The following is a 17523-nucleotide window of genomic DNA, read 5'->3' as shown; positions in this document are numbered from 1 at the left end:
CATGATTCAAATCTAATGAATCATCGTACGCGGAGATGGTTAACTAATTTATCAATCTCTTAGGAAAAAAAAGTCCCACGGAATTCTATTCCCGGTGGGTAGGAGTTGTCTCATGGAGTTTTACACCATGGATTTCGAAACAGGGCCACGGTCAACATGACACCTCTCAGCCTGTAACAACACGTCCAAACCAAACCGGTGGTTTCGCCGCGTTAAAAAAAAAAAATCCCAAAAAATCTAAGGGCAGTTTGGTACATCTCTCCAATGTTAGGTACATTGGATTCCTATATTTGAAGAGATAGAGGAAAAAAATAGGTCAATTCTGTTTTCTAAAAAAAAAAGGTTGGAAATCACAAACCGTTCCATTTTGTGCTCTCTAACAACCATCACCATCCTCACTATAAACCAACCTCAACCTTACAACTTTCATGTGTCCTCCCCCCCTTTCCAACTCTCTCTCTCTCTCTAGATCTCTCTCCCTACTATAGAAAATGAAAATGATGATCAGGCTTCTTCTTCTTCTTTCTCTCTCTTCTCTCCTCTTGCAGGGCACACATGCTATATGTGTGCCTAGGGCTGGCCATCTCAAGCCTAGTAAACCAGTTCATCCACCCAAGCTGACGCCATCAGCGGCACCATCGGGGGCACCATCGGGAGCACCATCGGGAGCGCCATCGGCAGCGCCATCGACTGCCAACTCATCAGTCATAGCCTTATGCAACAAGACCGACTACCCGGACCTATGTCTGTCAACGGTGCAACGGTGCCTTCCGACTTTGGGCAATGTGGGTCCAAAGGACATGCTCAATATGCACGTCAATGCTAGCATCAGTAAGCTTGCCAATGCTAGTGCTCAAGCAACCAAGTTTCTAAGTGATACAACAATATCCCCTGAGGTGAGGAGCTGCCTTGAAACGTGCAAGGAGAACTACGATGACGCAAACGCCAACATCGATGACGGCATGCACGCACTCACAAAGTCGGACCTTCCCACATTAAATACCATGCTAAGCGCAGCCATGACCGATGTGGGCACATGTGATGACGGGTTCAGCGAGTTCCCGGGCTTGTCCGCGCCGTTGACCAGATATGATGATGAGCTAACTAAGCTCTTTAGCAATTGCCTTGCCTTTGCACAATTGCTGTGATTCTGCACTTGTCTATCTCTACTTGCATCTATAGTTGTTTTTCTTGTCTATTTGTTGACATTTTCTAATGGTGAATGAACATGTTATGCAAATAAAAATCAGGGCCCAACCATTGTTTTTCTCATTTTCTATTACACATGGAAATTGGGGATTATGGCCCGTTCATCTATGAGATGAATGAACCAAAAAAATGAGGTAATTAAGACTAATTTATTTCTAATTTATAAACGAACTTTAGACCCTAGTATCAATTAAGGCTTGATGAGGTTAAAGAATTACATTGTGAGTTTGTTTACGGTATTCTTAGTCAGATCCAATTTGAGAGATGTTATAGGTCTATTGATTAGGGTTTGATGTAAGAACTTCATCAATTTCAAAAAAAATTGAGGATACATATCAAGAAATTGAATTTCAATTATTTGGGGAATCATATCAATTGGTGTTAAAAGAAAGAGATGTTGTGTATGAATCAATTGGAGTTATATGTACCCACAGGGTTAATTTGGTGAACTGATAGAAATATGCAAGAACAAACCATATGGCATCTCCACCGATTCCAATGTTTCTACCATAGTCACAAAATCTCGCTCTTGGCAAAGTATTGGTGAGAAAAAGTTTTTGGTACTTTGAAAAATCAAGTGTTTTCTTGATAAAACCTCGGGAAAATACTTGTATAGCATATAAATATAGAAAAATGTGAATATACAGCTTTAGAAACTCTGCAAAAGTGTTTTCTATCGAGTTTTATTGTGATAAAATTGTGATATTTCAAAATAGATGATATTTTGAGAATATCACATCTTTTGGTAGAATAACTGCCTTTGAATATACCATGATAAAATTACGATATTTTCAAAATTATCAGAGATATATAAATATAGAAAAATGTGAATATACAGCTTTAGAAACTCTGCAAAAGTGTTTTCTATAGAGTTTTATTGTGATAAAATTGTGATATTTCAAAATAGATGATATTTTGAAAATATCACATTTTTTGGTAGAATAACTGCCTTTGAATATACCATGATAAAATCACGATATTTTCAAAATTATCAGAGATATTTGAAATAATGGCTTCTACAAATGGCCAAGTCCATCAGCCCCAACTTGTCCATTACTAGCGCGAAGTTAGGAGTTTGTTGAGTTGATCAAACAGCTAGGCAACCTGAAAGATTGACAACCAAGCATTGATTAACGGCTTATGAGAAGTACCAAATGACGCTTTTAGCATTATGGTGAAGAACTTCACCTTCAAAAGGATTGCAGATGATGCTTTAAAGAGTGATAATATATTCCCCTGTCAAATTTTCAAAAATGAGGCTTTTGAACTCTTCTAGGTAAATTAGCATTACAACCCTTTTAAGGGACTCCCAACGGGTATGGGCTCCCTAAGGGCTTTGATGTCAGTGACCCCACCCAGAGGTTACCCACTTTGGCAGAGAATTTCGTCATAAAAAAAGATTATATATATATATATATATATATATGAAAACTAGAATATGTTTACCAACCAAATATGTTAGCTAGTATGAATCAAGATTTTTATAGGTTTTTTGCAAATTTAACCCTGCAGATGAATTCCGATCAATAAATGTGATTTTTTATGCTTAAATATTTATGAAATTTTTAAGTCATTGATTTTCAACCCTTAAAAGATCCTTCGAATACATTGTAATTAAATGTTCTAAAAGTCTGGTTCTATAAAAACAAGTGTCTAAATTACATTCATACTGTAAAATTTTTGGAAAAAAAGTAAAAATAACCTATGAAAATCTTTGTTCATACCAGTATATGTATTTGGTTGGTAACTGAAATATGTTTGCCAACTAAATATATTTGCTGGTATGAATCGAGATTTTCATAGTTTTTTTTTGCAAATCTAATCTGGCAGATGCATTTGGTGTGGTCCATTTATTAGGAATCTACTGTTGGATCATCGTAATCCGATCAAAAAATATAATTTTTTATGCTTGAATATTTATGAAAATTCTAAGTCATTGAATTTCAACCCTTAAAAGATTCTTCTTATACATCTTAATTGGATGATCCAAGAGTCTGTTTCTATAAAAAAACGAGCGTCTAGATCACATCTGTGCCGTGAAATTTTCAAAAAAAAAGTAAACAAATCTATGAAAATCTTGGTTCATACCCGTAATGAGTAAATCATATTTGATTGGTAAACATATTTCAGTTACCCATATATATATATATATATATATATATATATATATATATATATATATATATATATATATATATATATATATATATATATATATATATATATATATATATATATATATATATATCATTGAAAAGGTGAAAAAGAGTGAGACCCACAATGCCATATAATTTGCATACCTCACATTTCTTAGGACCCTCAATTCATGAGGATTTGACAAAACTCGCCCTTAATTAAAATCAAAGAGTAAGAATTTCCTATCTTAATTACAGCCACATGTCATGCTGGAACAGGAATAGGGTGAACACAGGAATAGTCAACTGACTCCAATTTGTCTAATTCCTTGATACCCTGTTCTCTGGACATGAGTTGGGAATCCCCAATTCTTTATAGTTTTCTCTTACGCTATTGGCAAAGGACTTCCCAGAAGAAATGAGGATTACTCAAGATCAGCAAAGGAAATGGATTGTGGGATGTTGCCAAATCTCATTATCCTATGTGAAAACATGGAATTGGAATTGTGGGAACCTTCATCTTGCTCCAACTCCTCCAAGGATAAAAATGCATATAAATGGAAAAAAGATGGTAAAAATATAAAAAAGGTTAAAAAAACAATAATCAAAAAATGATATTGTTCAGAATTATAGATCAAGCAAAAAAAAACATGATGCAACTTGGTGACCTATGTCACAGGGATTCTTTATGTCTCGTGTCCTTTTACCCGTGTCCTTGTGACATAGTTGGTGACTAACCCCATGAGCCCTATGAATTAGGTGTGACAGCTGGCCAATGGGGGCTCGCGAGCAGATCAAATGGTCTACCGAATCACCGATCATGGGTGCCCTGAGATCGTCACCACCTGTTGAAGATATCAACGACCGTTGATATAGCAGCTGATATGCCATTTGTAGGCCATCAGTGTGGGGCCCAGCTTATTGTGATTCCTGCCTCAATCAACATGTTAAGAGTAAGGATGGCAGTGGACCGGAGGAAAACGGGGTTCTGCCCCCACCTAGCCCGTTTGTACTGGGGATGGAGGACATGAAACAGGAATAGAGGTGGGGATGGAGGTTAAAATCAAAACTCTTGCAGGGATGGGACTTACGTTCCCCTCCCCCTCCTGCCCCACCCTGCCCTGCCTCGTCCCCAATCTTCGTTAGTAAAATAACTAAAATATCGTTAACGATTTAATCAAATTTTATATAACTCCCCTATATATATTATTAATTTCTAACTCTAAAGCTAAAACAATCCCTGGTTTCTTTAAGTAGCCGCTTCTTCGGTAAGCTCTCCTTCTTCTGGTTGGCACGGTCGACTTTTCGACGGTTCAACCTCCTTTAAGGATGGCAGTGGATCATGGAGAAATGATGTCCCGCCCTGCCTCGTCTTGTTTGGATCGGGGATGGAAGACATGAAACGGAGATAGAGGTTAAAATCAAAACCTGTGCAGGGACGAAGGCGATGATGAAGGGCAGAATTTTGAGATGGGGCGGGGGTGGAGACCTTGTCTCCCGCATTTGCCCCGGTCCACTGCCATCCTTAGTTAGGAGTGTCAATAGATCAGACCTTCACCTTATCTCGATGGATCCAGACCAAGATCAGACTTCTGGTGCAGGTACCAGGTCTGGACCTGGGTCGATTGGGCTTACCACCAAAAAAAATTAGGGCTGAGAAACGAAATGAACCGCTCCTGGCTTGGCTCATGTTTGGCTCATAAAATGCTCGTTTGAACTCTAAATATGCTGGACAAGCCGGAACATAAAACAATCAATGTTTGACTCGGCTTGGCTCGTATAAGCTTTTTAGTTAATTAATATATTTTTCAAGTGTTTTATATTATACAGTAAAGATAGTGAAGTGTTTGACTTGCAAGCAATAAATTTAGGCTTCAAAATCTATTGCTGACAATTTTGAAACAATTATTTATTTTGTAAATGAGTCAATTCCAGCATAGGTTAGTAGGTTTAGTCTAAATTCTATTATTTTAACTATAAAATTATATGTTTTTTATAAATGAGCTAGCTGTACTCGGCTTGTTCAGCTCAGGCTTTTTATGAGCTCAAACTCAGGTCGTATAGGCTTTTTAGTTAATAATTAATACATTTTACATATATTTTATATCAGAATTTGGCTTGCATGCAATAGGTTTAGTGTTCCAAATCTATTGTTTACAATTTTGAAATAATTATTTATTTCATGAGTCAGTTTGAGCATAGGTTAGTAGGTTGACGGTCTAAATTCTATTATTTTAATTCTAAAAAAGTTTTTTTTTTTATATATAAATGAGTTAGCTCTTACTCGACTTGTTTAGCTTCGGCTTTTCATGAGCTCAAGCTCGGCTTGGCTCGAAACATGAAATGAGCAGAGATTAAACACCCTTTTCTGTTTGTTCAGCTCGTTTAGAACCGGTCCATGCTAAAATAAGGGCTCCGCTTGTTTGGTAGGAGAAGCTAGTGCACGTCACCTTGTGTTGGGGCGTTGCAGGTTCAAAACCAAATTGTATAGTTGTTTAACTGGTAGAGGTCTCTGCCTAGCCTCAGCTTGCCTTTTAAAAAATAAATAAATAATATCTGAACTCTGGTAAGCTTGAAATTTCATAAACCATAACCAGAATTCGTGTATTAATTGGACGTTTTCCATCCTAACCAAATTGTTAATTGGACCCCTTTTTCTCTATCACCAAACCCGACCCATTGAACCCCTAGTTATATCTGATTATAAGGAATTCTAATTTGGATATTGACAAGCAGTTCATACCCATTGCTCTGTGGATGCAGTTCTGCTTAATTTTCATAATCCTGATCCAACCCCTTTTATATCAAGATATACGGGGTGGACAGCCAGTATCGGGTCCAAATGTTTCAGGTCTCATATTACCAATTGCAAAAGTAGTAGAGCATATGTTTACAGATGTTCAAGAGGTCAGTTTCAGGACCATTGTTTTAGGGTATGTTATCTATAATTGAAAGGACAGATCAAATATCTTTGAAATTTGATTTTTTCTGTTTTTTATTGTACAATTAAGAGAAAAAAATGGCCTTCAAGGGCGCCCCTCATCTGATAGAGTCGACTTGTGAATGTCACCAAGTTGACAGGACGTCACAAGTTCAAAACCCACGGATAACATTCTTTACAGCAAGGTTGAAGCTAGGTGTATTCCCCAGTGGTCCGAGGGGATCTCAAGGGTATTACCAAGCAAAGCAAAGGCCAGTCAATGTACCGTCGATTATGGGAGGGTTTTTTCAGGGTTACCGCAAACTCCACTTACATGTGAGAAACTCATTTTTTAGAAAACCGTTTTCGAAACCGGAAACCATGTGTTTTCGAAACTTGTGGGAACCGGTTTTCCATCGAGTGAGAAACCCATTTCACATCAAATGAGAAACATACTTACATTATATGGGAAACTCTTTTCCTAATTTGAGAAACATGTTTGCATTTTTTTTCTACAACTTTTTCTTGAATAAGAAAAAAATTTCAATGAAAAGTTGAGATATATGTGTTATTCAAAATTTTAATTACTTATTTTAGTTGTAATCAATGTAATCATATATTTTATAAAAAATATTAATTCTTAATATTTATCATAATATTAGTATAAAAAATTTTTTATGTAAACTTATAATATTCTTCTTTCATGTTGTTGACATTCACACTTTTGCTACATAAATATTGTCTACTACTAATGAAGGTACAAAACTAATGAGTTACAAATATAAATCATAGGTGCAAGTTGTATCGACCCAATCTAACCACGTAGATGTGTTCAACATGGTTTGTTTGCTTAGGATCAAGCCTTGGATGATGCTTTTCTATGTAAAAACTTGATCTTTCGAGTTATGAAATTTTGACATATTGTGGGTCATTGATATTTGAACACTTTAAAAACCTAATTATTTGGCGATTCAAAACAAGTTTCTTACTAAGCAAACCATGTAAATTGCATATGTAACATTTGATCTACAAAGAGTTATAATTTTTTGAAGAAAAAAGTGATGTCTACTCATTATTTTTTTACCTTCATTAGTAGCCAATATTAACCCTACATATATCACATTTTCCATTTCCCGTTTCTCAACACGTTTCTCGTTTCCGTTTCCCTTCATGGCGACCTCTTATTTTACAAAGAAGGTTCTTGATAAAGAGTTATTGAATTTTGAATTAAGCAGTATCACATGAGGGAACTTGCACTTGCATAGTAACAAAATTAGAAAAATCGCAGTTTATCGAGCATATATTGGAAGGTTTTGAATATTTTTTAGCTGATTATATTTTTATAGGAAAAAATCCTATTAAAGGCAAGGTCCCCCTATTGCTGGTTTATGGACAGCACCCATCCAAGTTAGGGCTTATCAAGGTGCATCCAAACCCGCCATATAACAAGCACTTGGGTTCGGATTATGTCGGATCGAGAAAAAGGAATCCCAGACCCAACCCTCATAATTTATAGGACATTTAGAAAAAAATTATATAAAATTGATCATCATCATCAGATCGGCAGGATCAGGTTGGATATCTGCAAAAAACATATCCTAAAAATAATCTATATATTTTTTCAGGTTTAGGTCGATCCAAATAACAATTGGATCGGTGTCTTGAAACCACTCAGGTCATCAGGATCAGGATTAAACGTGGGATGGTTTACAAGAGAATACCTTCTCTTTTTTATCTTCTTTTATAATAAGAGTGCCCACAAAATAAATACACGATTGGGACGATTCACCATTTCTCCCTAACATTACTAAATAAGTAATTACAAAGTTACAAATAAATAAATATCAAACGAAATTATAATTTTAAAAAGTAAATTTAAAACCAAACAAAAGTCTTTTGATGAGCTTACTCTTTTTTGCCTTGTAACTTTTTTAAATATCAAACCATGACATTTTCAACATATCATTATTTAATTGGCATTCTTAACCTTTGTGAAAATATCACTTTTTTGGCGATATCTTTGTAAACATTGATATTTGTCACGATGGATATGAATGGTTTTGGCAGCACATTCTTGATTTTTTTATTGTATTTCCAAGAATCTGTTAAAAAATTTGAAAAAAAATCTAAGACTCCGCATGGATTCCACTGACAATCAATAATTTTTTGGATATTGGAAATTCATAGGGATCAAAGCATGCTTCCAAAAGCACAAATAAGCACTACAAACTCAATGGATCTTCAACCCTTGTATGTTCAGAATTTTTACAATAAAAGGCATGGAACTTATGGAATGTTGCATTAAATTTTACTTGCCATAATATCATTTGCATTCCATGATACTCATAAAATTGACTCCATTTAGATGGGACAAGGCTTAATGATGATAATTTGCATGTGCCAACCATGATATAATGAGCATTTAATTTAAGTTTGTATGTGGATGGTGATGCATCATCAATCCTTAGATACTTGTTTTTTTTTTGGCTTCTTTTTAGATCATACATAACCTTCTTCATCTTCTTTATTGAACTCCAAATATATCCTGCGTATGTGCAGCAGAGATGATGAGTTTATGACATGGAGGGAACTATTTCTGGTCAACATATTACCTTGGAGAGTTGGAGATGGACGGTGGATTAAGGTGTGTTGGCTGGGCTCCACATGGAATCAGAGTTCACAAAGGCTCACCACCCCAACTGGGGAGTCAACATGGATACTTTGTGTCCTTGACCAGCAATCCAAGCACCTCACTGTAATTTAACCTTTTTCATAGGAAACAACACTACTGTTTGACATTTCCAAAAGAGCAGCAACCCTGCAATTTCCTTCTTCTAATTACACCAACAAGATGGGAAAATTCAAAGTTCAAACCTAACTGGGCATGTGATTAAATAAAAGAAAACAAAACCACATGGGTATATACGAGTTCTTGGATTTTCCAAGATAAACCAGGAAAATATGAAGGCAGACAGCATGTTTGTGGGCTTTAGGAAACAAGGCATGGAGGAAAAGGGCGTTGGGAGTTGGGAACACTATCATAGAGAGAGAGGGAGAGATTTGTTACCCTTTGCCTTTACCTCACCATGATGACCAAATACAAACGCCAACCTCTCAAAGTTGGGATGGGAATGGAACAACACCCCACACCTCACCACCCCCCGGTTCTCTCTCTTCATCAGAACAGAGGGAAACCTATCCTAAAAATCCCCAACATGCCCCCAATTGCCAGAAACTTTCCTCTCGCTTTCTCTCTCTACGAAACAAAACGCCATCTCCCCCTCCTCTTCCACAACTTTCCTTTTCTTCTCCCTCCCGCGGCTCCAGGGTTCCGAGTGCCCAAGGTAAAAACTCCTTCTTTCTCTCCCTCTCTCTCCCTCTAGCTTGTCTGGTCGATTTTCTTGTTGGTTTCGCTTGTTGGTGGCTGATTCTGTTGGTTCTGCGCCTAACCATTTGCCTGTATTGAGGTGGCTGCTGTGTTTTCTTCTTTGTTTTTGGATTTGGTGTTTATGGGGATCGGTGGTTTTTGGCCGTTGGTTTGGTTGTGTTATCGGTTTCTTCTTTTTTCTTGTGGATTTCTTTGGTTGCTTGACTTTTTGGGCACTTGGCGTGTGGTTTTGTGTATGGGGTTTGTAATGTGTTCGTTTTTTGGTTTGCTCAATTGTGTGATCTTTTTCTATGATGGGTTTGCGTAAAGATTGGTTTTCTTGGATGTGGGTGTCTCAAATTTGGGGGTTTTTGTTGATGTCTTAGGAGTTCTTTTTGCCTTCCCATTGCTTTAAAGTTGGTATTCTGTTGGTGCTTTTAGGGTTTGTTTTGGCTTTGTGCCCTCAAAGTGGTGCTGCTTCAATGGTGCAATAGCAGAGGCGTTTATTGGGTTTCATTGGTGTTGGTTCTTTTAGGGTTTGTTGATTGTTTCGTATTTTGTCTTCGCTGTTTTAGGTTTGCATTTTGGTGCTTTTAAGTTTTCTTTCTTCTTGTTACTGTCATTGCTCATTGGGGCGTTTGTCTAGCGGAAGAAAGGCATGTTGTTGTTTTCATTGGTTTTGGTTCTTTTGGGGTCTTATGTCCACGCCTGATTTAGGATTCCATTTTTTTGGGGGGGTGGGGGGGATGCTGTTGTTTCTGTAGTGCATGTGCCAAAATATTGAGACACTGTGGGATTAGGCTGTCCTTGATTCTTTTGGAATGTGCTTTTCTCTATGGCTATATTTCATGTTGCCTTCGGTGTTGACGGTTTTAAGCTTTAATTTATTATCTTTTAAACATCATTCTTAGGTTTCATCAATAACAAGAATGGTCTGCCCTTCGTGAACTAATGATATTCAGTAATCTTCAAACACGTTCTAAGCAAGAATGTCTGACCCATTTGCGCTCCCTCTAAAACCACCAAACCACATCTTGAAAATTCTTTCTTTCAAACCTAATCTAATGTTTTGTCATTAATGAAAGAATGCCTTGATTCGATTGTTACTGTTGAAAGCTTTTTGACTTCCTAGATGAACCGTATTTGCACCAAACCGTAATCAATTCCTGGAAATAGCAATAAGCAACAAAGTTTTCATCTTGATACTGCCATAACTAAAATAAATACTTCAGAACTCCATTCATTAAGTGTGCAGTTTCTCTTGCCAATTTCTTCTCATTGTTGCTGTGAAGCTTGCCATAGCTAAAATAAGTACTTCAGAATTCCATTCATTAAGTGTGCAATTTCTCTTGCCAATTTCTTCTCATTGTTGCTGTGAAGCTTTCCAGAATCCACTGATTGAGGTAACACAAGGCTGTCCTGAAGACTTCATAAATGGGTAGAGCCAATCCTTGGCATCCACTGCATTTGTAGCAGAAAATTTTGTGGAAGGAAAGAGGATATGGAGAAGGGTACAAGTACAGAATTCTGGTTGGAAACCCTAGTTTCCTCATTGTTGAGCCAACAATGGTGTGATAGAACAAAGAACCAGATGATTGCAAGAGGGCTGAACAATACTTTGCTGCAACAATGCACTGGAAACCAAAGAGAAAACAAAAATATCTATTCCTTTGCTCTGAAGCCCTTCCAGAAACCTTTCAGTTTATTCCTTCAGTAATTATTTGTATTCTTGTCTGTGAGACGTTTGGAATCTTTTGTGTTCTATCCTTCTTGAATACAACAGAAATATTATCCATGTCTGCAAGGGTTCAAATTAGTGGAAATCAAATGAAGAGGAACGTTGGTGACTAGGGCCTTTTTTAGAATTTGCTTGTTTGTGATTGGTTTGAGGTTAATGTTCTCTTAGTTGATCTATAGTGCCATCTTGATTGTATTATATCTGGCAACATCAAATATAAAGGAAAGTTGATGGCAGGGGCCTTGCCAGAATCTGCTCGCCCACTCTTGTGATTGGTTTGAGAGTGATGGTTTTAGTTCTTGTATAGTTCCACTTTTAGTGTCTTTTCCTTTTTTTATGTGTATTACTTCAACCTGAGCTGATGTTCATATCACATGGTCTGGGTAATTTGTTTTTGCTTTCAAATATAGTCTCTTCCAGTTGCTATTTTATTATTTAATGTGTTGCCTATCGGTTTCTCATTGTGATCTCGATTTTATGTTTGCCTCTTTATGAATGCAGGTAATTGATTTATTTGTTTTACTTTCCTAACAGCTTTGAATGATTAGTTTCTTAGTTTTTTTTGTGCTTGTTACTCATTTTCTTCTTTTGTATTGTTTTTTCTTTCTATCAGGTATTATGTAATGCAAATTTTAGAGTATCCATCATATTGAACTCATCTCATTCTGTGGGGTTGTCGTAGCAAGGTGGCACAGGGTAAACAATTTTAGTGTTTTGGGGAGTTGATTACCCTGATGGAGGGAACCAGTGGTTTGGCATTCGTTGGTGCAAATCTTGTAAGAAAGAAGCGTAGTAGTTTCTCATGTAGGAGGCCTAGGACAGATTCACAATTCTTCCATGATGGCCATGAACTTTCTTCGTTCTCACCCACTTTAGCTTCTGATGGAGGGAATTTTAGTAAAGCTGCAAGTGATGACAATTGGGGGAATGGTCTGAGTTGCAAACAAAGAGAATTCAAATCTATCAATGGTGTTGAAAGTGAAAATAGACCATGGACATCAAGTTCTGAGGATTCGAAGAAAACTAGACAAAATAGTGAAACAGTTGGAGAATTTGATGACATTCACATGAGGGATGCAGATAAATGTCACATCATCAGCAGTGGTCCTGAGTTCAAGCGAAGCAGTGAGGGAGTTCTTGTGCCAGCTAACTGGAAAAGTTTGAGCAATCACAGACAAAACCAACTTCAGTCAACTGAGACTGGCGCCAAGCAAATTAATGTTGGCTCAGGATACTCTGTGAGGTCTGTTAGCATTGTGAGAAATGTAGACAGCAGAAGCAACCCTGGACAGTTGGGGGTCATTTCAAATAGCATGGGAACTGACAACGCTGTTGCTGCTGAGGTTGGAAGCAGTCACTCTTCTCAGGAAAATAAGCTTAGAAAGGTGAAGCTCAAGGTTGGAGGGGTTACCCACACGATTCATACGAAGCCTATGTCTAACTCTGGTGGTAACCGGTGTGGCTCCCCAGTTGGTTCTTCTGCAAAGCCTCCACGTTCTTCAGATGTATATAAGCAGCGGCACAGGCTGATTCTGCAGGTATATTTTGTTGAATTACATTTATTTCAGCATTTAATCTGGTTAATGCAGTTTGTGAATTGAGAGTTTGGAAGTTCACATGTCATCGTCTCTTTAAGTTTTTTTTTTTAAACTTAGGCAATCTATTTGCAAAGAATTTTGGTGCGGTTTATTGTTAGAATCCTTGCTTATAGTACCTAACAAATTTGGAGGGTTTCTTTCGAAAAGCATTTATATATTGTTTATTTATTTGTGAAGGAATTATTATGTATTGTTGGATTTCTGTTGTGTTTAGCTTGCAATGCTACAAGGTGATGGGTTTTGCCATTCATTTCATTCTCCCATTTTCTCAATATAAAGGGTTGTAGGGGCTTCGCATGACCTGGATGGGGTATTTACAGTTTGTTGAATACAGTTTTCCTGTTCAGTATGCTTTAGTGCTTCATTTCCAAGTATAATAAACACTTTTGAATATCTAAAATCTGCAGGACAACTCAGATGACGAGGGTCAATCGCCTCCGGATAGTGCAAACGGCCTGCAGGGTATCCCATGGAAGAATTTCAAGAATAGGGATTTCACCTTACCATCAAAGCTGGAGTCTAGAGGGAAGGTCGCTGAAGGAAATATCTCTGGAAAATTAACTGAAGCAAGGTTCCCTGGTGTTCCAGAACCAGTTCGTAAGAGCAAGCGTGTTCCAAAGCGGCGTGTATTAGATGGTGACTTTGATGGCGGTGATAATGATGATGAGATCCGGTATCTTGAAAGACTGAAAATCTCAAAAGCAAATGTAGATTATGTTGCAGATTATGATGATGCTTATCAGGAAGAAAACCATAAGACTAGAAGCTCAAGAAATTCCACAAAGCGTGGTACTAGTGAGTTTGATGAAGATGTTGACTGTGAAGGTGGAACTTCCTCACGCAATGAAAACCGTAAGAAAGCACGATCAAGGGTCGCAAATGATCTTTATCATGTTGATGAAGAAGAAAGCAGTTTAGCTAAAGAAGATGATGAAAGCTTGAGTTCTGAGTCTAGAAGAAAGAAGCCGAAGAAAGGGCTTCTTGATGTTTTGGTCGATGATAAGAAGGAGATCCCTCTGACAACGCGTCAGCGGGCACTTCAATCTGGGAAAGATACATCATCTGGAGTTGCTCTGGTTGAGTTCCCTAATGGGTTACTAGCAGCACCCTCTAGAAGTAAGTTGGGCTTTTCTTCTTGGTTCGTTCAACATTTTCTACAAATGAGGCCTTCTTTTAACATATGCACGTTTGGAAGTGGGAAATTGATAGGAAACATGAGTGGAAAAGGAAAAGGTGCAGTATTCCCATTTTTTCCAAACAAAAAAAGTTTTTTCAAATGAATTTTTTTCTAAAAAGCCAAGTGTTTGATATAAAAAAATTCTCCATCTCTGGAGATGATGAAATTTTTCATATGACAAGCCTCTCTCTCTCTCTCCCTTTCGGATGTCACAAACAAAAGAAAAAAATTTATATGTAAATTTTCTTTCATATGAGATTTTCTCACTTCCAAACGTGGTCTTAATGACAGAGCAAAAGGAAAAAACTGAGATGGAGCAATTGAAGAAGGCTGAGGCAGCCCAGAGACGTCGAATACAAGTAGAAAAAGCAGCCAGGGAATCAGAGGTTCGTACTCGAATTGTGTCTTTCATAATTATTTTATAACCCTCCATAATATTTTCTTGTTCACCATTTTTAAGTCTTGTTTTCTTTCTTTCAATTTTTCAGGCACAGGCAATTAGGAAAATACTTGGTCAAGACGCAAACGGAAAGAAACGAGAAGACAAGTTGAGAAAACGGAAAGAGGAAATGGCTCAGGTAAAAGGGAGCAAACTATGCCTTGTTGATTCTTTTACACCTTCAAGCCTGTTGTATGATATTTTTGATATGATATTGTGTTTGGTTTCTCACACTATTCATTTTCACAGGAGAAGGCTGAGCGAGCCAAGACTCTTGCTTCCGACACTGTCAGATGGACCATGGGACCATCTGGAACAGTTGTTTCATTTCCTAAAGATGTTGGTCTTCCCAGCATTTTCAACTCTCAACCCTCCAGGTAAACATTACCCACCAATTGCAACCTGCAGACTAGGCTTTTTTTTTTGGATATTTGATGAGGGAAAACCCCAGTTCAGCTGGTGGGGACCGGCTCTGCCATATGGCCTACCCCAACCAGTTAGAGTTTAAGCACTGTTTTGACAGTTGTCTACATGAGTTAATGCAGGTCTTCTAGTATGTTTTGATCTTTGGAATTTTGCTAATTCTTTGTTTGTTTATATTGAGTTACTGACTGTTTATTTTTATCACTTATGCAGCTATCCTCCACCTAGGAAAAAATGTGCAGGTCCTTCATGTACGAACACATACAAATATAGAGATTCTAAATCAAATCTCCCACTTTGCAGTCTTCAGTGCTATAAAGCAGTAAACAAAATGATGGAACCCGTTACATCATGCTGATGCGTGCTTCTATCTGCTCTATAAAATCCCTTTTGGTTGTAAACCTGCAGATATATGGAAGTTGTGATCGGAGGATTTTTTTAAGGAAGAATGAAGTGCATGAGGTCTGGGATCATTTTTCTGAGAGGTATCTCTGAACATGCATGCATGCACATGCAGAAGATATTTTTTGTCACCCTTCAGAATCCTCTCTCTCTCTCTCTCTCTCTCTCTCTCTCTCTGAGATGCAAGTACCTTTTAACATGCATTATATGCTATCCAAAATTAATTGTCACCCTTCACGATAATTACATCTCTCTCTCTCTCATATTACTATAAACTGTAATGCTCTGATCGACACCTAGGAATCTCTTGTACACTTTTTTTTTTATTTGTACTCTGAGAAACCGCCCCCAGTGTAGAGACCTAGCTGCGCTGGCTCAGCTTGCCATACTTAAGGTCTCTGTCCATGTCGTCATAAAACTCCTAGGGCTTACCCTCGACCCCAGTGAGTTGCCAAGCTTTGGCTAACGCAGGGAGTGATGCTTATGGGATTTGAACTTAGACTGCCCGTCAAATGGTGTAGGCCCCATCTCACTGTACCAAACCCCTTGGGTCTGAATCTCTTGTACACTCTTGCTACCTAAAACATTAGATCACTTGCATAAATCGGACTAAATAGGGGTGCACAGCCTGAAACTGGTAAGTGCAACATGAAACCCCATGTGATTTGGACTTGCTGTCCAAGAAGGGAGCTGAACACCAAACATGAGCCTGCCTGACCTGAAAAATGTCTACAAATCAGTTTGCTTTTGAACCCGGACCATATAAGATCTGTGCGCAGCTTGAGCCCAAAATGAGCCTGCAAGACTAGTAATTGGTCCCTTCTTGGCTCAACGGAGTTTAGTGGGTCCAACCTGGGCCAATCTCGTGTCCATCCCTATGGTCCTAAGCCATCTTTCAACTAATGTCTGCAAATGGGTGATACAGGCAGAACAGACATGGAACTGCTCTGTGTTTAAGCTTAGCAATCCGTATCAGATCCAAGTCTGGATACAGCTAGAAGTACTAGGATAGATCTGGATCCAAACTGGGTATGGCCCAAGTCAAAACTTTCTGGACAATGACATATTTAAGGCATTTCAGACAGCTCAGATCACAGGTTAGATCAGTTGACAAATACCCGAGTCATATTCAGATCTTATTAGGATTTGTAGACCTGACCCATTGATATATGTAGTGCAGGGGCAAACTCTCTCTATCCTCGGTGCTGCCCTCTATCCTGTGCATGGTATATTTTACCCTATCTCAGGATTCAAAAGATTTTGAATTTCGGGGGCTTTTAAGCACACCTTGTTAACAGATAAAAATTTGAACTCCTGCATAAAAATTTGTTCAATTAGTACCATCTTTTAGACTTTGGCTGCAGCAAGTGCGCCGTGCAAACATGACAATAAGAGAAGTACGGATCATAAGACCCATACTTGTCGGTGTCAATGTTATAACGTGTCCGACTCGTGTCACCCATGATACGCCCTTCAAATAGAGGGTCACTGTGACATCATTCAAGGCATGCAAGATAATTGTTGGCATAGAAATAGAAATTATCAACTAATTTTAGTGAATGGTCATATTGGTCATGTTCAATTGATTAATATAAGAAACAGCTTAAACGAGAATACAAGGATTATGGCAGCAGGAAGGTATTAATTTTTTTTTACGCTATTTCGTCATGCTGCAGAGCAGATTCCCTTGTATAAATAGACAGACTGCAAGCATTAACTGACAAGTTCAATATAAAGTTTTTTGCTTTCAGTTTAAGCGAAATTTGAAGCCATGATCAAAGGCATTCTTGGAGACATTGTAAATGCATGTCTTAATCCTTCATGGACAGTGAGCACAATTGTCACCTTTAGTTTCACGTCCACATAAAGCAACAGGAGCTTTCCTGAGCGTGAATCATAACCATCTGTTTATTATGAACAAGTAGAAATCAATTTAGATATGCAAGTTATATCTTGATGAAGGAGCAGAGCAGCATACAATACGGGTCCAAGAGATCCATTTGGCTCTTATTCTAGTTTAAGGTTTTCTATTTGAGTTTTGTTTAGGTTTGGTTTTTTTTGTATCATGGATCTACCTTAGATCCAGATTAGAATTAAGGTTATCTTTCTAGTACT

The 17523-nt window shown here is 37.8% G+C and overlaps 2 protein-coding genes across 2 annotated transcripts; both read left to right on the top strand.

Moving 5' to 3' along the window:
- The first annotated feature begins 800 nt into the window (after nt 1-800).
- Nucleotides 801-1148, top strand: LOC149844147 (pectinesterase inhibitor-like). The gene has a single exon (XM_090001041.1). The coding sequence runs from the start codon at nt 801-803 to the stop codon at nt 1146-1148; it is 348 nt and encodes a 115-aa protein (XP_089857167.1).
- Nucleotides 1149-9383: 8235 nt separating this feature from the next.
- LOC149844146 (uncharacterized) lies at nt 9384-15648 on the top strand. Its single transcript, XM_090000344.1, has 7 exons — nt 9384-9608; nt 11983-12907; nt 13375-14083; nt 14436-14530; nt 14633-14722; nt 14833-14960; nt 15220-15648. The coding sequence occupies exons 2-7, from the start codon at nt 12104-12106 to the stop codon at nt 15362-15364; spliced, it is 1971 nt and encodes a 656-aa protein (XP_089856470.1). The 5' UTR covers nt 9384-9608; nt 11983-12103; the 3' UTR covers nt 15365-15648.
- Nucleotides 15649-17523: the final 1875 nt, after the last annotated feature.

The sequence above is a fragment of the Nuphar pumila genome, chromosome 3 (assembly GCF_984573655.1).
Source record: "Nuphar pumila chromosome 3, dmNupPumi1.hap1.1, whole genome shotgun sequence".
Classification (NCBI taxonomy): domain Eukaryota; kingdom Viridiplantae; phylum Streptophyta; class Magnoliopsida; order Nymphaeales; family Nymphaeaceae; genus Nuphar; species Nuphar pumila.
Note: the sequence above shows the minus strand (reverse complement) of the source record. Positions and strands in the feature narration are given on the sequence as shown.

Excerpts from the sequence above, each read along its gene's own strand:
- LOC149844146 (XM_090000344.1), top strand. The coding sequence starts at position 12,104 with ATGGAGGGAACCAGTGGTTTGGCATTCGTTGGTGCAAATCTTGTAAGA. Across the intron at positions 14,084-14,435 it reads ACTAGCAGCACCCTCTAGAA|AGCAAAAGGAAAAAACTGAG; the intron begins GTAAGTTGGGCT and ends TCTTAATGACAG. Across the intron at positions 14,961-15,219 it reads TTCAACTCTCAACCCTCCAG|CTATCCTCCACCTAGGAAAA; the intron begins GTAAACATTACC and ends TCACTTATGCAG.
- LOC149844147 (XM_090001041.1), top strand. The coding sequence starts at position 801 with ATGCTCAATATGCACGTCAATGCTAGCATCAGTAAGCTTGCCAATGCT.